The 19,452-nt window shown below is 37.8% G+C and overlaps 3 protein-coding genes across 5 annotated transcripts; 2 read left to right on the forward strand and 1 right to left on the reverse strand.

The window, feature by feature from the left end:
- Window positions 1–1,788: 1,788 nt before the first annotated feature.
- On the forward strand, window positions 1,789–6,989 carry etsrp (ETS1-related protein). 2 transcript variants are annotated; one of them, XM_067600778.1, is made up of 8 exons: window positions 1,789–1,951; window positions 2,291–2,372; window positions 3,749–3,868; window positions 3,977–4,051; window positions 4,139–4,291; window positions 4,382–4,642; window positions 5,531–5,649; window positions 5,774–6,989. In XM_067600778.1, the coding sequence occupies exons 1-8, from the start codon at window positions 1,898–1,900 to the stop codon at window positions 6,056–6,058; spliced, it is 1,149 nt and encodes a 382-aa protein (XP_067456879.1). In that variant the 5' UTR covers window positions 1,789–1,897; the 3' UTR covers window positions 6,059–6,989. The 2 variants fall into 2 exon arrangements, with proteins under 2 accessions (XP_067456879.1, XP_067456880.1); XM_067600779.1 differs by having other exon boundaries at window positions 4,142–4,291.
- Window positions 6,990–8,349: 1,360 nt separating this feature from the next.
- On the forward strand, window positions 8,350–12,448 carry LOC137191014 (apoptosis-associated speck-like protein containing a CARD). The gene is made up of 4 exons (XM_067600798.1): window positions 8,350–8,713; window positions 10,636–10,674; window positions 10,777–10,815; window positions 11,991–12,448. The coding sequence occupies exons 1-2, from the start codon at window positions 8,461–8,463 to the stop codon at window positions 10,659–10,661; spliced, it is 279 nt and encodes a 92-aa protein (XP_067456899.1). The 5' UTR covers window positions 8,350–8,460; the 3' UTR covers window positions 10,662–10,674; window positions 10,777–10,815; window positions 11,991–12,448.
- On the reverse strand, window positions 10,462–17,098 carry LOC137191011 (uncharacterized). Of its 2 annotated transcripts, XR_010930332.1 has the most exons (7): window positions 16,759–17,098; window positions 15,639–15,664; window positions 15,162–15,521; window positions 14,068–14,258; window positions 13,823–13,975; window positions 12,958–13,089; window positions 10,462–10,868 (listed from the first exon to the last, which is right to left on the reverse strand). XR_010930332.1 is itself a non-coding variant. In XM_067600796.1 (6 exons), the coding sequence occupies exons 1-6, from the start codon at window positions 17,006–17,008 to the stop codon at window positions 13,032–13,034; spliced, it is 1,038 nt and encodes a 345-aa protein (XP_067456897.1). In that variant the 5' UTR covers window positions 17,009–17,098; the 3' UTR covers window positions 12,534–13,031. The 2 variants fall into 2 exon arrangements, 1 of the variants encoding a protein (XP_067456897.1); XM_067600796.1 differs by lacking the exon at window positions 10,462–10,868 and having other exon boundaries at window positions 12,534–13,089.
- Window positions 17,099–19,452: the final 2,354 nt, after the last annotated feature.

The raw sequence follows: 19,452 nt of genomic DNA on the forward strand, positions 1-19,452 counted from the left end.
TTTAAAGAAATTCCCTCAGAGCAGCACCAGCTTCTCATTCAGAGCAATCTGTGCTTGGGTGAGGTTAGCCAGGTAGGTCACCATCAATGTATTTTTACATTGCTGTATTGGTACTTTTACTTAAGTAAAGGATCAGAGTATCACTGGGCATATACAAGACTAAAATCATTACCAACATGCTTACAGGTATGATTTAGGAATTGGAAACTGGATCAATCTAGTTGATTTCTCGAAAGTTGATTTAACTCCTGATACTTTGGTGTGCCGTGTAAACTCTTTGCTTTATTATTAGGCCTATTTTAATTTCTGGCACATTTGGGAGTCCTTATAGCTCCATTCACTTTACAAGCCTCACAGTGTAACTGGCCTATAGGTGAATTCCCGAGCTGATAGTTTACTGCAGACGGTTGTTAATCACCTCATGTGTTGTGTAACTTTATCCCGGTTGTGTCCTTGTGTCTTGAGGTGGGGCTCCCAATCACGACTCTCGTCTCCCACCGACGCGCACGATTTCACCTCGCTCCACTTTTCCAGATGGAGTTGGCCCTCTGTGTGTGTGTGTGTGTGTGTTTTCTTCCCTGTCGAAGGAGAATAGCAGAGATGTTTGTTTATACAAGGCCCTGGGCTCGGCCTTATCTGCTGCAGCCACTCACGCCGTGATTTCAGACTTTCTTCGGCAAGTACTTGTGTGTGTTTTTTTTTTTACGGGCCATTGTTTTGTCGAATGGTTTCTAAAGATACTGATTTTTTTTTTTCTTCATCCTCCCACCTCATTAGAAACCGACTGGCAAAGCTCTGATTTCAAAAGCCTGCACTTCATCCCCACCCAGTTATTTAGTCCCGCCTGTCAGACAATCAGACTGACCGCAGCTTTGAAATATGTTAAGGTCATTTCAGTGATAGAATAAAAATACACTGTTCGTTGTTTCTGCTGCCAATTATTTACCCACATGATCAACATTCTTGTAGTTTATTCTTTGGCTTATCCTCAGTAGGCCAAGTAGGCTACAAAGCGCCCCCTTAATATCCGTAATAGCTAAGTAATAGTTAAGCAATGGTTTAATAAAGTTACATAATGAATTACAACTATCAGAGGCTACTGCGGCATTATTTATTGCTGAATTTGTACTATCTTGAGCATGTTAACTATGATGTTTTATATTAAATTTGTGACGTGATGTTTTTGGAGCTGCAATTAACAATAATTTTCATTATCTAGTAATCTGCCGATTGTTTTCTGAATAAATTACCGTTTGCTCACAAATAAAGTCTGAGAATAGTTATGAATGTCCACACCCGTCTTCAAATGTCTTATTTTGGGCGGAACGTCAGTCTGAAACCCAATTATGAAAGACCATAATGAAATAACCAGATATTCACATCCGAGAAGATGGAATATGACTTTATTATGTTTTAGGCTATCTACAGTGTGTTTAATAGTTTAATCTATGATAATATTAGAGACCTTTATCTGTGTTTGTGTGTTTTTTTATTAATACATTTTGATTTTTTCATCTTTTAATCTATTTTTTGTAATAAACAATCGTAATCTTGTGTTTATAAACTATATAAATATATATTTTATCATTAAGATATCTGTATTACAATCGATTTTTACTGCTATATTTTACCTGTTAGTGAGTGATTTACTTTTATGAATGAGTGTTTGGTTGTCTGATCTGTGCTGGGGGTGGGGGTGGATTTAGGGCGTCTGACGTCACGCCCTATTAAACAAACCTGGTCACGACGCAGAGCGGGCAGGCACGAGCCCCTCCCACCTCCGCTGCGTTTATAACGGGACCGGTCCGGCCGCGGAAAGACCACTCTGTTGTACGTGAATCCTGTCTGTAAAACTGGGAAGGAACCACAAATTAAAGAGAGATAAAGAAAGAAAGAAATGTACTGGGACACTATCATCAAACCTGGAGACAGCAAAGACTCGAAAATTAAGGTAGGATGGCATTTTGGCTTGTTTTTTTTTTAAATTATTTTTTGTTTGAAGTAATATAAAGAAAAGAAACTAAAAAATCTCATCATTCATTCATAACATCTTACATATAGGTTACCTCTAAAAATAGGGGTAAATATTGGGTATTTATGGCCAGAAATAGTAAAATTTATGAAATTTTGGTGGCAAATACTTCATATTTCATGTTTGTTCTTCTGCTATCTGTCACTGGTTATTGCAAACAACCAACACGTTTCCTCTGTTTCTTGCTGTTGCTCAACAATGAGAGTTAGGTTAAGTTGCAGTGATACAAAGTTGTAATCGTACAATCTTTCAACACAGATGGAGATTTGCCAGACTGGATATTACACAGAGGACTTTAGGACACAGGAAGTGCCCGCAGGCTTTGACTTTGCATCTTATGGTGAGTTTACAGAATCACTTGACTCATGTTTGCTCCATCACATGAGGCAGCAGGCAGCAAAAACGCCTCTGCTGGTGATGCTACAAGCTTTTAACTCTCAGTGATGAGATTTTTTTTTTTTCTTTTTAATGTTTGCACAATCTGTTTCCTCTGAACCTGAGCAGCTGAAGGACAGAGGAAATATTTTCGCAGTCGGTATCATCACATCTGTCAGAGCTTTTTCAATGAGACCTTGACACCAGGGGCTCAAACTCAGGGTCTGCGTCAGGATTATGGGGTGCTGTGTGTGTGTGTGTGTGTGTGTGTGAGTAATGTTTGAATGGGCTGAGGTAGGCAAAGACAGAGAGAAACAGGGTGGTCAAGTTAAAGATACTCTCCATGTTGCACTCCCCTCTCTGTCTCCCCTAATCCTTTCCTCCAGACTTCCTCCTCCAACAGATTTAGAGTCCCCCTCCCCATCCCTCCATCACTACTCTGTCACACTCCCTCCGCTGGCGTTTCCTCCTCTCTCTTCCTCCCCCTCCCTCCCTTGTTTCCTCCGAGCTGCCTCCATCTATTGAGGCTGAAAAAACCTGAGGTGGGCTTGAGTGCCTAGTGCTGATTCGACAGTAAACAAATGCCTTTTTCTTGCGTCAACACCCACCATCAGGAGAATAACCTAAACTGTTGAGTCTAACTCACAGATTCACCCCACTTTTTCCACTCTGCTGAGCTGTGATTAACCTTCTGGTTAAAGGGCCATACCAATAATATGACACATTTTAGCACATTAACTACCTAGCATACATTTTCAAATGTATTTCCTCCCTTTCAGGCAGCCACTGGCTTCAGTTTATTTCAGCACAGTGTGAAAACCAACTCACAGAGTCTTGAAACTTGCTTAAATTACTGTAGATATTTGCTTTAATTGTTATTTTAAGTTATCCTAGGTTTTCACTGTCAGGATATCCAGCTAGAAATCAAACATACTGACAAATATGATGTAAAGTTGCTTTAAAAAGGTTGCTGCAGCTGCAGACTCTCATATCTTGAATGTCAGACTTTCCTTGTAGCACCTAAATGCATCAAAAATTAGGAGTTTTCCTGCTCACAGCTGACAATAACATGTCTGTGACCAAAAAAATGGAAAAAAGTGTTCAATTCAGAGTTTTATTTTAAGTCTCTGCAAGTACATTTTCATACCATGTCGAGATAAATGGAAACCAGTATCTTCCCAGTCGGCATGAAATCAATCAAAAAACATGTGTTTTGCAAAATGATAAGCATATTGGTAAAGTATGAAGGATAAAATCATTGGTACGGTCCTTTAGAAGCATGAGCTATGCCTTCATCATCATTAACTGACTCCATCTGTCTACACTGTGTTTAACCTCCAGACTACCCTGGTGAAGACCTGTCTTTTCTGTTAGACAGTAAAGCACCCGGACAGCAGCAGTATCCGGCAGAAAGCAGCTACCCAGAGCCACTGAAAGCTTCTCACCCTTACGACACCAAAGGTGAAACCTAAAAAAACATAAAAATGTACCCTCATGGTTGCCAATATGAGTCATATGCTGTTGGTGTTTTTTGTCGTATCTCACATTTTTATCACCTCTTTGCCCCAGTGAGTGCCAGTGATACTGCTCTCTTCAACCTGGACTCATACCAAGAGTTCAACTGGTGGGCCTCATACCCACATGGTGAGCCTCTGACTCTGTAGTCTCACTCACACTTAAAATACCCCTTTTAAGGAATTTCTTTTTGTGACTAGCTTTCTTTTTAATTAGCAGATGGTCTAACAGTCAACCAGTCACAAACTGCGTACCAGGAATCTCCACAGACATACCAGAGTATGGTGCCCCAGAACGGGCAGTTCAGCCCGGCCATGGAGGGCAGCCACAGCCCCTTCCTAACTGCAAAAGGATCAAACACATTACAAAGTAAGATATTTCACCTACTGATATATAAAAGAACATCCTCTCGGGAGCCTTAATTTGCAATTCAGTGCCTAAATCGTCTCTTTGTTCCAGGTGAGACAGATCAGAACTACTCCTGTCACTCGGCTGAACTGTACGACTCCGACGGACAGAGGCAGTCATCGTCTTTCTGGCCTGATTACTCCTCTCCCAGCTTTCCTGCCCCACTACCACACCCGCCTCAGGCCTCCTGCCCCGCAAACCCTGGTCCTCAATCCTCAGAGCAGTACTGCCCCCGTGTGGCCAAACGCAAAAATACACCCACACAGAGGCCAGACAGGGAGGGCCAGATGACAGGAATGTCTGCTTATCCAGGTTAGAATTTAATTTATTATTTTATCTGTGCTGCTATTTTAACTCTGATTGTTCTTTTTAGTATAAGGAATTTTAAATAGTGCATAAAGATATTGAAATACCAACTAGATTATTTTAAAAATGCATATGTTATAACCACACATGTTGCTGCTGTGTTGCAAACATGTTGTAATGTCATGATCATTAAAGTAAAGAGTGAAATTATATAAAATCAAATTAGGCTAAAAAGATATTTTCCATCTATTTTTCATAATTACGTCTAATTTAAGAACAAACGGGAGTCGATTTTAGACATTTGCTTCTGTTAAAATGCTGTTTTTTTACTCCACTATTAGCTATAGTTACTTTACAGATTACGATTTTACACACATAACATGTGATCTTTATATTAAAGTTGATGATTTAAAATGCTACAAACATTTTAATGGTATAATTAATTCAATAATATGAAATATTATAGTAGTACATTAACAGGGACCATATTTCTACATTTTTACTTTTGATACTTTTTTCTCGATTATTCGATTAGTTATTTGGTCTATAAACTGTTAGAAAATGGTGAAACGGTCAATCACTGTTTCCCAAAGCCCAAGGAGATCTAAAGTCTAGTTTTGTCCCGACCAACAGTCCACAACCCAAAGATATTCAGTTTACTACTATAAAACACTACAGAAGCCAGAAAATATTCACATTTGAGAATCTGGAATCAAAGAATTGAGAAACTTTCTTCTTAAAAAATGACTCAAGACGATTAATTGATTATAAAAATAGTTGGTAATTCATTTAATAGTTGTCAACTAATTGATTAATCGACTGGTTGTTGCAGCTCTAGTTGCCATTATAACTCCAGTTCAGTCACTGAATTAATCAATGTATTTTTTCCTTCAGGTTCTGGGCCAATCCAGTTGTGGCAGTTTCTACTGGAGCTACTTCTGGACTGTGCCTGCCATACCTTCATTTCCTGGACGGGAGACGGTTGGGAGTTTAAGATGTCAGACCCCACAGAGGTAAGGAAATATCCTGTTTTGGGATAGAGCACTTGCTAAATACTACATGGGGGGATTTTTCCAGTGTTTTTCTGAGGTATAAACACACCTTAAGTTCAACTCTTAAATGGTTTTGGTTCCACAGGTGGCCAAGCGTTGGGGTCAGTGCAAGAACAAACCCAAGATGAATTACGAGAAGTTGAGCCGCGGCCTGCGCTACTACTACCACAAGAACATCATCCACAAGACGGCAGGCAAACGCTACGTCTACCGCTTTGTCTGTGACATGCAGGGCATGCTGGGGAAGACAGCGCAGGAGGTCCTGACCAGTCTAAACGTTTTGCCCACAAACACGGAGTCGTGGCAGTGCCCCGGGGTACCGGCGGCGGTGACGTCAGAGCACAGTAGTGACAGATGGGCGTCACAGTAGGGAAAGGATGCCATGGCTCCTGGTGCTGCTGGCTGAGAGGGACCAGCACATTTTAACTGAGTACTGCAGCCTGCAAAGTAATCACTGTCTCCTTGAACTCTGGCTCAACTATCCTCACTGGGTGACATTATTGCAGGCAGACCAGGAGCCAATTTAATACATGTTGCATTTCAGGGAAAAAAACAAAGAAAAAACTCATAAATTTACCATGCAATTAGTTTCTACAGTATGGGACTTTTTCTTAAATAAACCTAGGAGCAAATAGCCTCTTAACCTCAGGGCAAAATAACTGCAGCACAGGGGGAGTTTTAAGCACTATAAATTAGAGCTGCAACGATTAGTTAATTTTCAATTGACAGAAATTTAATCTGCAACTATTTTGATAATCGATCAGTTGTTACTGTTATTTTTTTAAAGCAATAATGCCAAATACTTAATGGTTTAAGGTTCTCAAATATGAGAATGTGCTGCTTTTCTTTGTCATACCTTACAGTCACAAATATCTTTGAGTTTTGTATTGTTGGTCGGACAAAATGAGATATTTGATGATGTCACCTTGGGCTCCAGGAAATTGTGAATTTTTCAGTTTTTTGATGTTTTATATGCCAAAAAAGTTAATCGATTGATCAAAAAAAAAAAAAAGTTGTAAGATTAATCAATAATGAAAATAATCGTTAGCTACAGCCTGATTATAAATAGATACTGTTTGCAACAACTAAGGCGGTATTTGAATTTGATGTGTTTCTAACAAGGAATTGATTTGTAAATAGTGTTTATATGAATTCTATGTAGAGTTTTGTGCATTTAGATTTTCTTTTTTTTAATACAAAACTCATGTCTACCTCTGTGTCTAATGATTTTCAGGCACTCACTGTGAAAGTTTTAGCCTGTGTGATGATTGTCTTGTGTAAATAAACTGTATATAAACATAGATTTGTGTGAAGAGTTTCAGTACATGCAGGTAGGTGGAGAAAATTAATGTCATATTCCATCTGGATTCTGCTTTTAATTATGAAAATATTCATGTGTGTGTCTGGTACTCTATATGACTTTCAGTTATATTATTTCTAAGATGGTTTCACTACTGAAGTTTTTTAATGCTTTTTGAGACATTGTTGCTGCAATATGTTTTAAGCTTTGTATTGGGCCCTTTTATTTGAAATTTGATGAACAAAAATAATTAGATTGGACAAATGAATTAGTTTTGAAAGGTTTTTATAGCAGAAACTAGAGCCTATACTAAAGAAAAATAAAGTCTGAAGGATTTGGGTTATTTTAGAGGTAAATTATCCAGTTGTGAGTGAACTGTTTAACCTATAGCATAATGTACAGGTTATGTACTTTACTTCCGTATCTAATGCTGCCTTCAAGTGCTGCTCGTAAGTATCTACATCAGTGGTCATAAATTAAAGTTGATGCAAAGTGTTGCAGTTTTTAGTCCTGAAATTTTGAATTTTTTCATTTTAGAGAACAGTTAATGTCAAAACATTTCAAATGTTATACAATAACATACTCTAATTCATAAGCCAATCGCTTCTGAGTCTGTAAAATGTTGGTTTTTCTATTTTTGTGTGAGTGAGACTCAAATGTGGTAAAACCTGAGTTAATCTGTGGAGATTTACCATATGGGTTACACTTCCCCCTATAAAGTCCCACTGTTTAGCATTTATAAGCAGCACACAAATATTTAATAAATGGTTTAAAACACACTATAATGCAGTTGTTAGTAGATGTAAGTGTTTTTTTAAATGTACTTTGTCAACAATTAAAACTCCTCTAATGTGCACCCATATGTGGAGGCTGTTGTGTAAACAGATAATGAACAACAAAATAGTAAAGCACTGTTTATTAATGTAAATACTTTACATCAATAAACACTTAAATGTCCTTATTTCAGCTTACAGCTACATTATAAACCATCCATTAACTGTTTATATACTGATTATAAATGCTAAAAGGGGGACTTTAAAGTGTCAGAATTGTATGCATTTTGTTATGCGGGGAACAATATATGTGCATACCTTTGATTTTAATTCAATAGAGAGATTTTTAACATTTTAAAACCCAGTACAAACAGGACACTTCATTTAAAGTTTACCCTAGAATTCTTTATCTAAAGAACGAGGTGTCAACAGCTAAACTTAATACATTATCATCTTTATCCATTCATTATTATCTATTAATTGTGCTGAGCATTAAGTCAAATACCCTTTTCTATCAGATGTTTGTTTCTGTGGTCTTTGAGTCGATTTTTTTTCCCGATTTTTTTCTAGCGGCACCAAAAGCCTCTTTCCTGTTTGCATGTAGGCTGGTCATAGGCTATCATCAGTTTGAAGAAGTGAAGGTGGGAAATACGACAGCTTGCCATCCAGACTGCAATTTCGGATCTCTTGGTAGTAGAAATGTCTCGAAAAACCATCAGGACAGCTTTAGCGGACATGCTGGCCGACCTGACAGCGCAGGACTTTGAGAAGTTCCGTCACCAGCTTCTGGACCGCCGGGAGGAACCGCGCGTCAGACGCATCAGGGTGGAGGGTAAAAGCTATTTAGAAATAGCAGACGTCCTGGTTTCAACTTTTACCGAACCCGGAGCTCTTCAGGTGGCAGTGGACATCTTGAGACAAATTGACTGCAACGACGCGGCAGTGTCTCTGGGTGAGATTATACTGCAGCATTGAAATAACGGAACAGTGAATTTAGTAAGGCTGCACATGAAATAGTAGTAATCAGCTGGTTGTTACCAGTGGTGTAGTGGAGGGTATACACAGGAGTATACTCACCTCTTTTTCTGACAATTTACAGTAGAGCTGCCACCTATCAGTCAAACAGCCATTGAAACATAGGCCATAGGAGAGTATATCCACTTTATCCTTAGTGATCTACCCATTTACCTAATAGTAGCCTATACCCACTTCATCGACTGTAACTACAGCACTGGCTGTAACTAAAAAAGCAAATTGATATCTGCTCAGACATCTTTAAAAAACAAAACTTTAGAGACACGCAGTAATCTTATTTTACTTTCACTTTTGAAGCTGCTGAAAACATGGTTTCAAATTCATAGCATTTTTCCGCACCATTAAATATTAATGACTAAATAAATAATCAATGTTATAATTTGGGGGAAATAGTTATTTACATTAAGAGTCGGCAAAAGGCAGATTTTTATTCAAATGTTGCTAAATCCTTACAGGCCTTGGAGTTATATCCCCCTTTACAGTTTAGCTCCGCCTATCTCAAACTCATGAGTAGAGCGCAGAAAAAGCAGAATATATTGTGTTAATTTAGCAACCCATAACTCATAGTAAGAAGCTGTTTATGCAAATATGTTTTCATGGAGATTAAATTTGCTAGTCTGTCCTTCTCATGGACTTGCATGGATGCCATTACTGGATCTTTGAGGCTAATACAGATTATTTGAGTTTAAAAGCTCTGATCTGAACAATAACTTGCTATTAGCACATTTAAAGCTCACTAATTAACTTTGGGGGGTGAAATAGACCTAGATTCTTTTTACCTTTGGACAAGATAGCTGTTTCCCTGTTTCAAGTCTTACTGCTAATTGTAGCTTCATATTTAGCTCACAGACAGTAGAGTGGTGACTAACATCAGCAAGAAAGTAAATACATGTATTTTACATAATGTCAAACTATTCCCTCAAAGGATCCATTAAATTCGGTGAGTAAACAATTGTGACCAAGATGTTCTGAGCAGCAATTAGAAAAATTAACTTTCCAGTGCTCTCTGATGGACAGACTTTGTAAATATAACAGTCTCCAAATGACCTCAAACATATCATATCTGTCGTGAAATATCTTGTTTCTTATTGGTCGACATACAGTGTACCATATAATTGTAGTAAGCCAATCTATCAATAAATATGGCCTGGGTGATTTAGTTTCTTTTCTCTGCATTGCAATTGAAAGCAGTGTAGTGGTGTCACAACAAAGACGGCAGTAGCAGCAGCAATGTCCACACCTAATATAAGGCCTCTTTTTAAAATCATGTTATCTTTTAAGAGGGGCAGAGTCTTTGCACAACAGCGAGATAACAAGTATACTGTTTCTGGCTCTTAACTTGTGCTGACCTGCTATACAGCAATTATTATGCAATGCTGAACTGCCTGCACTTACTGTACCACCAGAGTAAATACTATTGTATGCACATGTACACCGAAGGACTTTTTTACAGTTTAAATGACAATAATTAACCTTCTTTGGCCTTCATAAAAACTGTTGTTACAAAAATGATCAAATATATGCAACACAGCTGCATGTGAATGACAGTTCATAGCTACAACATATTTCATATTAGACAACATACTTACCATGTGTCAATCCACTGAGAGACTGCAGGTGTGATGGAGCCTATATCCATTACAAAACAAAGACTGAGCCTTTGAATTTTGTTTTTACATTTTTTAAAATTTAATATTTGGAAAATGAAAGTTTGATCTCTGTCTGCATTAACTGCTCCCCCAAATTAGATCAGTGGCTGAGGCCTAGATTAATGTTTTCTAATAACAATAAGCAAGAAATCTGATGTTTCTGGGTTTTTTTTGTTGTTTTTTTTCACAGTCAGAGAGGCAACTGGGGGAAATTAAACATCATGTGACAGTGAGTTGGCCTGCCAAGAATTTAAAATATTGTCAACATGTATAACAGTGTTCACAGAGTAGAGTTGGAATACAAATTTCATTTTTCTTCAATGTTTTACAGCTGCAAGACCCTCAGCAGGAGCCATCGTGGTGGGAAAAGGTACACACTGGTTGATTATGCAACCTCTGAGAACACATTTCACTGCAGCCCTGCTGTATGTAACAATGTAAAAATAAATAATAAGAAATAAAAACGATTGCACATGCTTCATGTGCATTGCAAATGATTACTGGCATCAAAGAAAATTACTTCATGGCTCAGTGTTCATGTTAAAATAACATTAAAGTTATAATCCTTCAGATTTTTATGAAATCAAATTAACCCTAACCCCGTTCATTCTTTTAGTCCTACATTTTATGATTCTTTGAAGTGACCCAGAATATACAAAAATGGAAATATTTCAACTTTTTGTACTATGCAGCTGATGCACATTTTTATACATACTGTAGAGAGTATTTATCCAAAAGTCACCATTTAAAAATGCTGAATTCTTCAGTCAATAATATTAATTGACATCATGATGGCTGTTATATTCTCCTGTTTTATGTAACATCGGACCATAGTATAGTGTGATCATGATTTTTTTTTTTCATAAACAGATCTTGTAAAGCCTGAAGAAAACACTCTCTGCTCTCTGACAGCTTCATTAAGGATTAATCAAACATTTCTGAATAACTGATGAGGTGTTTATGAATGAAAAACTGATTTGTGGTTCAGAAGTTTGGAATAGAGACTAATTACGAGGAGATACTATGAAGGGTCAGAATATGAACAGTATGTAAGGGTTGATTATTTGATACTATTTATGGTCTGCATTTTTTCTGCAGTAGCCATTCAATGTATTTGGATTTTGTAATTGGTTAAACTTTTTATGTTTTTTGTCACATACACAGACAGTATGTGCTCTTATGGCCGTGCCGTAAACAGAGACACCAAGTAGCTCGAGGTGTGTTTGCTGCCCACAGAACTCTGGGATATGTAGTTTTAAACTGCTTTTGCTGTTACTACTAGTAACTATAGGTGTCGCCAAATCAACAACAATCAATTTCTGCAATCTTAAGGATTATAACTTTAAACTTCTTTGTTACAATTTCAGAGGCTGAATCATCAGTTTTGACATCTTGAATGCATTTCAACATAGCAGGATTTTGGATGAAGAACCTTACAGACTCTTAATTCATCACAAGCAATAAATCTAATCTAATAAATATAAGATAAAACCTTTTAATTCAAATTACTCATTAATAAGCCAACGTCACTCTCTTTCTCCTCAGGGAAACACCTGGTGTACTGACACGCGAGTGCTCTCATCCTGCAAGTGGACATTTTTGCACCACAATGGATGAATTGCCTGGCAAGAATATTGTTATATAAGAGGATTATTTGAGAGACTATGCTTTACTTAAACTCAGACACTTACAAAATACCATTTCAAAACCCTTGTATAGACATTTACCAATATTGGTCCTGCCAGATATTTGAAAACATGTACATGTACCGTATATTTCCATCACTGATGTGTCCATGTACCCTGTGCAAATGGCAATACATTCTTGTCTACATAAATGGCACTGGTATAGAATAAAAAAAACAAGCAGGTCTTCACTGAAATGACACCAAAGTTTCCATGAACACTTAATTAACTGTATCCAGGCTGTAATTAGGCCCTGACACATTGATCTGGCTTAACCTGTATATGTATTTTCACAAAATGGTGTCCCTGCATTGCATATGTCTTGAGAAAGTGCTCCTTTAATAAATATCTTTATGAAATTTTGCAATGTTATCTAATAAAGCATTATTTACAATATAAAGGGTTCATGAGTTGTAAATAATGGGTTTATTAATTTTGATGAATAATTTATTAATGCTTTACTGATACTAGGGCTGGGTAACATATCAACATATTGATATTGTGATATGAGACTAGATATCATCTTAGATTTTGGATATCGTGATATGGCATAAGTGTTGTCTTTTCCTGGTTTTAAATGCTGCAGTACAGTAAAGTGACGTAATTTTCTGAATTTACCAAACTGCTCTAGCTGTTCTCATTTTTGCCTTTACCCACTTATTCATTATATCCACATTACTGATGATTATTTATCAAAAATCTCATTGTGTAAATATTTTGTGAAAGCATGAATAGTATTTACTACAATATTGTCACAATATCGAGGTTTTTGGTCAAAAATATCATGATATTTGATTTTGTCCATATCACCCAGCACTAATTGATACCTGAGAAAACAAATTTTGGCTCCCTCTTCATGTTTTGAGCCTGGGTGTGTCACAGGAGATCATGTCCCTGCAGACTAACGGGGCAGAGTTGGTGTCCTTCTCCAGCTCCTTCTCTGATTCCTTCCTATGGGCCTGGAGGGGAGGCAAAGGAAACTGGAGTTAGCCAGGCCATCCAAGGCTTAAGAGGAAAACACAAAAGGCTCTACCATTTTTACACATCAAGTTCAGTTTACTCATCATGGAGAGTACCACTCAGCCAGTGAAAAAAGTTGTATAATATCTTCTGTGGCTCTGGAGGGAGCTCTCTAGAGTCCTGAGAAAATAATCCTGGTAATGTCAAAGGGGTTATCTCAGCTTCATAACATAAAGCATAGTGCTACAAACTGAAGGTGTGGAGTTTGAGCATTTACCAGATAAGGATGAGTCTAAGGAAAGACGCTATCAAATTGCATTAAGAGAAATCCAGGATCAAGAGTTTTTGAAGCTTGACCCGTACTCTGGACTAAAAGTCAGCCTCTGCTGCTCCAATTTTGACCATTTAAAAAAAACAAAAAAAAACTGTTATGGATGTATGATAGTAAATTCTTATTGTACTGATTTAAAAGACAAACATAATGGATAATCTAGATAAATACCTTGAAATAGAAGCACTATTATGTAACTATGTAAGTATTTAATTTGATGTGGTGAGACGGATCAAAGCGCCAGTCAAGAGACACTAGAGGTGCTATTGAAAGCCTGCGATAGATATTAATAATACAGGGGAAAGACTGAGTGGTCTTCAACAACATATATAGTGCAGTACATACACCAATAACTCTCATTAAAACAGTACAACTGGTTTTTTCCAAAATAAAATCCACACCTTGAGACACTTGTAGGCTGGCGTCCGGCACTTCTCCCTCTGGTTGGTCTCTTCCTGGCACGCTGTCTGTCACGCTGTACAATGTATTTGATAGCAGCCTCCATTTTGGACCCTGGTTCCCAGGTTGACTTGTTGCGGAGAAAGTTGACATAGCTATGTACAAAAGGGTAAAGTGGTGGCCTTCATTGTCTGCTGGTGCATCAACACAAAGATCCTCTGCAATTCACTTACACATTCTATCATACCTGATTTTGTTCTCGTTCTTTGATGAGTACAGGCCCTGCAGTGTCTCCCATCGGTAAATACCAAAGCCAACAAGGGCCTTTCCCTCTTGGCCTGGCTGAAGTGACATCGCTTTGGCTTTCTCGTACGCACGATGAAATCTGACTTCTGTCAAAATCTCAGGGTAAGCAGTTGCGTAGCGAGTGAGGGAATCCTTTAAATAAATATTTAAAAAAAGTGTGTTATTATTAAATCTCTCTCTGCACAATTCATATTTAATTCCATTCAAAATACTTGCAATTTGAGGCAAGCCAGTGTGCAAAAACAAATACATAAACGATTCATTCACATACATACAAGCAATCTAAAAATACAAATATTATCATATAAGAAAAGAGTTGAAATACACAAGTTAATGGCAGTGCCCAGACACATTATGTCAAGAAATGTCAGAAGTGCAAGTTTCTCTATACACAACATATGTAGGGTCATTGATAATCTTATATGCCTGTTTGAAGACATGTTCAGTATTAAGCTGTGCAAGGGATCTTTGTATTTTGTCAAAATTTTTAGAACAACTTGTAATTGGTTCTGGTCCTTTTGACAAAGGGATAATTAATAATTAAAAGGTTAAAATACTTTCGATAAAAGAAATAAATTTGGGCTGCAATCACAGATTTTCACTATCAATTAATCGTTTTGTCTATAAAATGCCAGAAAATAGAGAAAAATGTCATCTTCAAATGTTTTGTTTTGTCCGACCAACAGACTAAAATCCAAAGATATTCAGTTTACTGTCATATACAGTATGACACATAAAACCTTCAAAGCCTCAAATTTGAGAAATTGCAGCCAACAAATATAACACATTTTTACTTAGAAAACTGACTTGAAATCATTATCATTTCATTATTAAAATTCTAGCAGATTAATCTTCTTTCCTGTCGAACAATTAATCAACTAATAGTTGAAACTCTGGAATAAATCCTTTAATATTCTCTGATCTAGTCAAAAGGAGTTTAGTTATGTAGACAGTAGAGATGCTGCTACACTACACAGGTGGAAAGTGATCTGTGGTGTGTAGGTTGAGTAGGGACAGAAATACTGGGTGTAGTACCTTGTTGGCCATCAACGGGCTTTGATGCATTGTGTGCTCATGTTCCTTCTGGTGGCTAGCCACAATGTAAGCGGTGTAGCCCACATCATTCTCCAGCAGCCATTTGAAGGGTTGACCTCGGTACTGGCCAAACTGAATCTTATACCGGCTCAGAACAAGCCTCTCATTACTAAGGTCTCCACCCTCAGAGCGAATTTGGGCCTTTGCCTCAGCCTCCACCTCTTCTGGCTTCTTCACAGGAGGACCTCCGTGTTGAGCAGCTTGTGAGGGCCACCGGCTAGCCCCATAGTTTAGAGCCTCCTGTGAGGGCTTTGTCTCCAACTCCCTGTCTGAGATCTTACGGAAGGTAGGGTCACCTTTCTAAAAAGAGAAACAGAAATGAAAGAAAATAGAAAACACCAAAGTAAGTATATTTTTTAATGAGAAGGTACACGTTAAAGAGAATCTTTGAATTTCATTGTGTGACATTGAACTTACGTCGGTACAGGCTTTGGTCTTCGAATCTGTAGAGAAAGATAATAAGATGGTTAAAGACCCACCAATATCATGGACCAAATCCAGCCCTCCAAAAAAATAAATAAATAAATAAATAAATTCAGCCCCTTGATAAAACCTAAAGTTTTAGCATTTTAAAACAAAACATTTACATAATTTTACACAATTCTAGATTACAATATAAATAAAAGGCTCAAATCAACCCACAATAAATATGACTTGGTAACATCTACTAACCCCAACATGAAGAGTGGCATGCAAATCTAGTTACTGTGCCTCATTATGTGCCAGACAGTTTGACCAATGCATTGAGCTGCGGTGGAAGTTTACTAACAAAAAGAGGGACTTTGGCACTAAAAAGACTGTAACGTTGCAAGATATCTACATGATTTAGCTCATTTGGACGGCTGAACCTTCATATTAGCTTCAGATAAACATTTAAATAAATTTTTGCATAAAATGTCCCCATCACTTACATTGTAAGTGCATTATGAACAGGAGGATGATTATGGCAAGAAAAACATGTTTCAATGTCCATCTGGGCACCTGACTGTTATTTTAAAACAGAATTGAAAAATTGTGAACCCATCCTTTAATGTCTTTTTGCCTCTTGGACTAAAACAGATTTGTTTCCCACAAACACAAACAGGTGGCAGTCTTACAGAAATTGTACGCTATAGTTTTTATTCGGCAACAACAAAAGCACTTTCATTGCACTGTAAATGAAGCAGACAGCTGTTAATCATCTCCAGTCTCGTAGTGCAACACAAAACATAAGTTAACGTTAGATTGGATATTATTCACTTTTTTCCAAATTAGTTTTACAGGAAAATAATCTGCTGTGTCCACTCAGGTCATCTTATCACTTCATACACAACCCAAAAACATTTTTCGATCACTTTTATTCTTATATCAATTCAAATTAATAAACAATATATATATATAGGCTAAATCATTATTATAAAACACTGGCTCTCCAATGACCAATACTTAAAACTGAGGCTGATTGCTGACCCCATGTCTTACAGTACGGACCGACTGTCCGTCTAGTTAATATTTCAATTGCCTTGCAGAGTAAATCATCCATCGGTATTAAACTCACCCAGTTTCTCTGCTTGCTCGTTGCAGTTAATCTGCCTCAGTATCTCCATTGTCACTTTTTTAGCTCCGAGCTCGGTGAAGGTGGAAACCAAGAGGTCTGTAACCTCATGCAAGTTTTTACCCTCCAAAGAGCTCCGTCTGATCAGTGGCTCTTCCCTGCGGTCACGCAAGTGGAAAATAAACGTATCCAATTCACTCTTGCTAAGATCTTTCAGCGTGTCCGATATAGCCAGTTTGATTGTAAGGACCATTTTCTCGTTGGTTTAATGCGTCTTGTTTTGATGTGTGGCGGAGCAGGAGCAGTGCGGCGGGAATTCGCGCCTAAAATCTAAATTGCTGCGTTCAGGTGCTTCCTCTTCTTCTTTTTTGTTTAATGGCGGGTGGCAACCAGCGTAAAGGTGCATTACCGCCACCCACTATGTTGGAGTGTGAACCAGAGTTATCTACCCCTATAAACAAATCAGAAAAAAAAACAACCAAAAGGAAGATGTCCTGAATACTAAATTCTGTTGATCAATCCAGTTTCTTTCAAGTAGTGGAATAAACTCCCTAATCCAATTGTAAATATACTTTTCAAACTCAATTCTTCCCCTCCAATCTTCCTGATTTCTCTCTTTAATACTTCTCGCTCTCGAGAATACTTATTGCAGAGCAAAATGACATGTTCCACTGACTCCTCTATTTGACATAGGTCACATAATCCTGAGGGATGTTTGTTTATTAAATGCAGTGTTTTATTTAGTCTGGTGTGTCCTACCCTCAGCCTTGTTAAGATGTTCTCCTCTTTGGTGCTTCTTTTAGCTGACCTCGCTGGGCCCACTTCTCTCTGTACTGCACAGAGGTGTCGTCCTGTATTTGTTGTATCATTGCCCTTAATCCCTCTGTGTGCTGGTACCCACATAAATGTTATCAAAATATTCATATTTTTAAATCTGTACAGAGTTTCATGTATCTCATTAACTATATCCTGCCTACTGTGAGATGTGTATGACTGTAATGACATTAATGCAGAACATGAATCTGTACAAAGAATAACCTTTTTAATTTGCAACTCTTCTATCCACTGTAATGCTGTTGCAATTGCTATCATCTCGACTGTATAAACTGACAAATGATCTGACGTTCTTCCTTTTACAGAAACTTTTAAGGTTGGTATACTCTAAGTAAAGCCTGTGCCCCCTGTGTTAGGATCCTTGGATCCATCTGTGTATACTGGTATGAATGTTTGATATAATGTTTGTAACCTATCTTTGACCAAAACTGCAATATTTCCAAAATCTTTATGTACCTGCACTTTTTCCAGAATATAGAAATCAATTGACACTGAGGGGAACAACCAGGGTGGTGTTACTGATAATGGCACTGTAGGGATATATCTTTTCTGATTTAACGACATATCTTTAGCAATTGTTTCACTGCTCCACGCAAAACATTCCCTTTTGGCCCTTTCTCTCTCCCAGCATGGAAGAAGTACTTTTTTTGTTGGATTGTGATCTTCAGAATACCCTTGAGGATTTGTCCAGTACTTCATCATTAACTGTTTGTGTCTGATGTGCAGCAGCAATTCACCCATCTCAACCTGAAGAGCGGACACAGGAGTCGTTTTTAAAGCACCACAACATAGTCTTAACGCTTGAGCTTGCACCACTTCCAACTTCTTTAAGTTGGCATATATCCATAATCTAATACTGCTCTAATCAGCGCGATCTAGCCTTTTACAAGGATTATAATAATTAATAATGACAAACTTACCCTCACTTTTCCATATCTCTACAGTTACATATTCTTGCTCATTTCCTATACTCACCTCTCTAAATGAAATATTTTCTCTAATAAATGTTGCACATCCTCCTCCTACTCCATCCCCCCTATCATACCTAACAGAAGTATATCCTACTATTCTAAAGTCCAAATTTGGTCTCAACCATGTTTCCTGTACACAGATGATGTCTGGTTTACTGGGTCGATCGTCAACATACTTTTTAAATTCCTGTCCATTGGCCAACAAACTTCTTGCATTCCATTGTAGCAGGATGACCATGATTAGTACTATCCAACCCATGATTGTTCCTGGCTTGCTTGAATACTGAAATTGTTTCTTACCTCCTCCCAAGTCAGTCCACTGATATCTAAATGATGAGCTGCTGCCTTCATAATTATTTGTATTCTCTCCGTTTTGGATCTAACTTCCATTGTAGCATTTACTACCCCTGCTATGAATGTGACTAACTTCTTTAAATCAACCTTTACTTTTCCGTCACTTTCCTGATCTGCTTCTTTTATGGTCCCTGTACCTGTTCTGTTTCTCTCAATATTTCCTCCTTTCTGACTCACCATCTTCACAGCCTCTGCATATGTAATCTTATTCTGAACTCTTACCTGCTGTATTTCTCTTTTCCCTTTTCACCACTTCACATCCCCCATAAGACACACTGTGATTGCCACCACAGTTACAGCACTTTGGTTGTTCATGATCACATTGCCCATACTCATGATTTTCCCCACATCTGGCACATCTTCTTCTGCCTTTGCATGTCTTGGCTGTATGACCAAACCTTTGACAGTTGTAACACCTCATTGGCTTTGGCACGTATTCTCTTACAGTATAACTCAAGAAGCCTAGAGTCACTCTCTTTGGGAGCACTTCATCCTCAAATTCTAGTACAATATGTTCACTGTCTTTCCTCACTCCCTC

This window comes from Thunnus thynnus, chromosome 10 (genome assembly GCF_963924715.1).
Source record: "Thunnus thynnus chromosome 10, fThuThy2.1, whole genome shotgun sequence".
NCBI lineage: Eukaryota > Metazoa > Chordata > Actinopteri > Scombriformes > Scombridae > Thunnus > Thunnus thynnus.